General features: G+C 39.8%; 1 protein-coding gene across 1 annotated transcript; it reads left to right on the top strand.

The window, feature by feature from the left end:
- Positions 1–769: 769 nt before the first annotated feature.
- On the top strand, positions 770–2,013 carry LOC127532476 (uncharacterized). Its single transcript, XM_051944204.1, has 5 exons — positions 770–1,003; positions 1,087–1,428; positions 1,545–1,655; positions 1,730–1,764; positions 1,868–2,013. Exons 1-5 carry the CDS (start codon positions 961–963, stop codon positions 1,982–1,984), a joined length of 648 nt encoding a protein of 215 aa, XP_051800164.1. The 5' UTR covers positions 770–960; the 3' UTR covers positions 1,985–2,013.
- The last annotated feature ends 389 nt before the right edge of the window (positions 2,014–2,402 follow it).

Raw genomic sequence — 2,402 nt, 5'->3', positions numbered from 1 at the left:
TAATTCATTGCAGTTATAAAAAATAAAACTGAAGCAGAAGGCTAAGTGACTGAGTCTGGACCAAAACTCATAAAATTCTGACCTCACTGAAGCTCCTCATTTCTTATTATGATTATATACTAAAGACTGTTCCCACATAATTGGTTAATTAAGAAGTACATTTAAAAAGCGCTCATAAAGATTGCTTCTGATAACCTGCTTAGTAGCGTATTGTAAATGACAGCTGACCTGACAGTGAAGCTCTCCATCATCAGTACAATCAGTGACAGTGGTGATTGATTCAGTCATCTCTTTTAGAAGAACTGTTCATACATGTGCTGAATACATCAAAATCAGGAAACATCTTGTTTGTGGTTCTGCATTACTGGTCATATTTAGACTGAAATCTTGCGCAACTCTCTGCTCAAAACACGTCTGTAGCAAGGTCACACTTTCTCCGCCTCATATCAAAGCATTCACCCTGCCAAAAGCTGCTACTTTAAGATCTGACTGAACACACCAAAACCACAGCAGATGAAGGTACAACCTGTTTCCACTGTAATATGCTGTGAACCTACAACTCAACAGCTATTATTATCTGGGTAAGATTTACACTGATCACACTAATATAATCATTTAGTCAACCTGTGTGGTCTGCATATTACATTCAAGCAAGTAATGTGCACTCTTCTGAGCTACTGCATCAGGTTCCATCACATTCTTCACTAACATTAACTGTCGGACAAGTTTGCAGTCATTTTAACTTTAAGTAATATGCTACCTCAATTAGCTCAAGGGTTACCAAGCAAGATAACATTGTACTGTGTTCATTGTAGAAGTTAACTGTACCCATTTTTCTAAGACCACTGACAATGTGAGTTTGAGCAGTCGCGTACATAAAAGTCCTGCCCACCTCTTCACTCCTACTGAAGCGCAGTTCAGCTACAATCATTGAAGTGGTGGAGTCGTACTGTACACGCGATGGTGAACTTTACCTTTAGAGCGGCTTTACTCTGCACCTTCAGTAAGTACAGATACTACTTTTTTTTTTAAATCACTACAACTGCTGTTTGAATTAGAAGTTCAAGAATTCATTGTTTCCTTCAGGTTGGATCTCTGTCTCAGTTTCTGAGATTCTCACTGTGGAGGTTCAGCCTGGTGAAGGAGTCACTCTGATATGCAACAACTTTACAGACTTTTCCTCCAACGTATTCTGGTACAGACTGACCAGTGGAGCCAATGTCAGCTGTATCTCTTATATAACCAGCTCAGATGAAGTTTTGCTCTGCAATGGATTTCAAAACGGGAACTTCATAATGACATCCAACTTAACAAACCTCTTACTGACCATAAAAACTGTGGATGTACCCGACTCCGGGCTGTACTTCTGTGGATGCTGCAAAAACGGACTCTCAGCATTGGTCAGTCCAACATATTTAAAAGTTCAAGGTAAAATTGTTGTCAAGTGCTTTGTATCTTTTAGCCTTTATCGAAATCAGAATCGATTTCAACTCACGAGCCACAAAACTCAACATGAAAAGTTTAACTTATTTTCTTTCTTGTAGAACTGTCTGACGAATTAACAAATCCAACAAGTGTGATCCTGGGCAGTGTAACTATCGTCCTGGTGATGGTCATCATTGGTCTGGTTGTCACAATCAGGAAATTGCATACAGGTATTTGAATGTTATTCAAAATTCACATGTAAAGGTTGTGAAGGATTTACTGACAGACAGTTTCTGCCATTTAGCACAGCATGAAGAATGGAATCCACAACACAATGAGGTAATCAACATTCGAATGCTGGATTCACATTCATTTTCTGATTTGATTAAATTACCGAGTAACGTGCGAGATTTGTGACTATTGTAAATATTCTCAGTTACAGAACTCTGACCCTGATAGCCTGAACTATGCGCCGCTGAGTTTCCATCCCAAAATGAACAGTAGTCAAAGGCCTGAGAGAGAGATGCAGTCCACCGTAGTGTATGCTGCCACAAGATAGACTCACAAAACGACGACAAAGGCAACTCAGAGCGGAAATTGTGCTTGATCATATATCGTCACTTGCTGGTGGAGTTTTATGAGGTTTGTAGATAGAAGAAGTCACCATCACTGTCAAAAAGAAGTGATTTTGTAATAAAGACTGCATATCCAAACTGTACAGTCTCTCCAGCATTAATTCTTTCTTACTCACTTTCTTTCCTTTGGTCTAAAAAAACCCCCAATATGATTGCTGTTTGATGTAGGAGGAGCCTGTAAGGACTCTGACAACAGCCCAGACAGTCTTCAAGTGACAGTGAGTGGGAGTGCCCTGCAGTAGTACAGCAAGAGAGATACACAGCACTTATATACCAGGAAGAGACACTACAGTGTGGTTGAACTAAAACTGAACATCATGAGGCAAGCACAGAGAATGACCA

Source organism: Acanthochromis polyacanthus, chromosome 23 (genome assembly GCF_021347895.1).
Source record: "Acanthochromis polyacanthus isolate Apoly-LR-REF ecotype Palm Island chromosome 23, KAUST_Apoly_ChrSc, whole genome shotgun sequence".
Lineage (NCBI taxonomy): Eukaryota > Metazoa > Chordata > Actinopteri > Pomacentridae > Acanthochromis > Acanthochromis polyacanthus.
Note: the sequence above shows the minus strand (reverse complement) of the source record. Positions and strands in the feature narration are given on the sequence as shown.

Coding starts and splice junctions, on each gene's coding strand:
- LOC127532476 (XM_051944204.1), top strand. CDS start 961: ATGGTGAACTTTACCTTTAGAGCGGCTTTACTCTGCACCTTCA. Junction 1,429..1,544: donor AACATATTTAAAAGTTCAAG/GTAAAATTGTTG, acceptor TCTTTCTTGTAG/AACTGTCTGACGAATTAACA. Junction 1,765..1,867: donor GGAATCCACAACACAATGAG/GTAATCAACATT, acceptor TCTCAGTTACAG/AACTCTGACCCTGATAGCCT.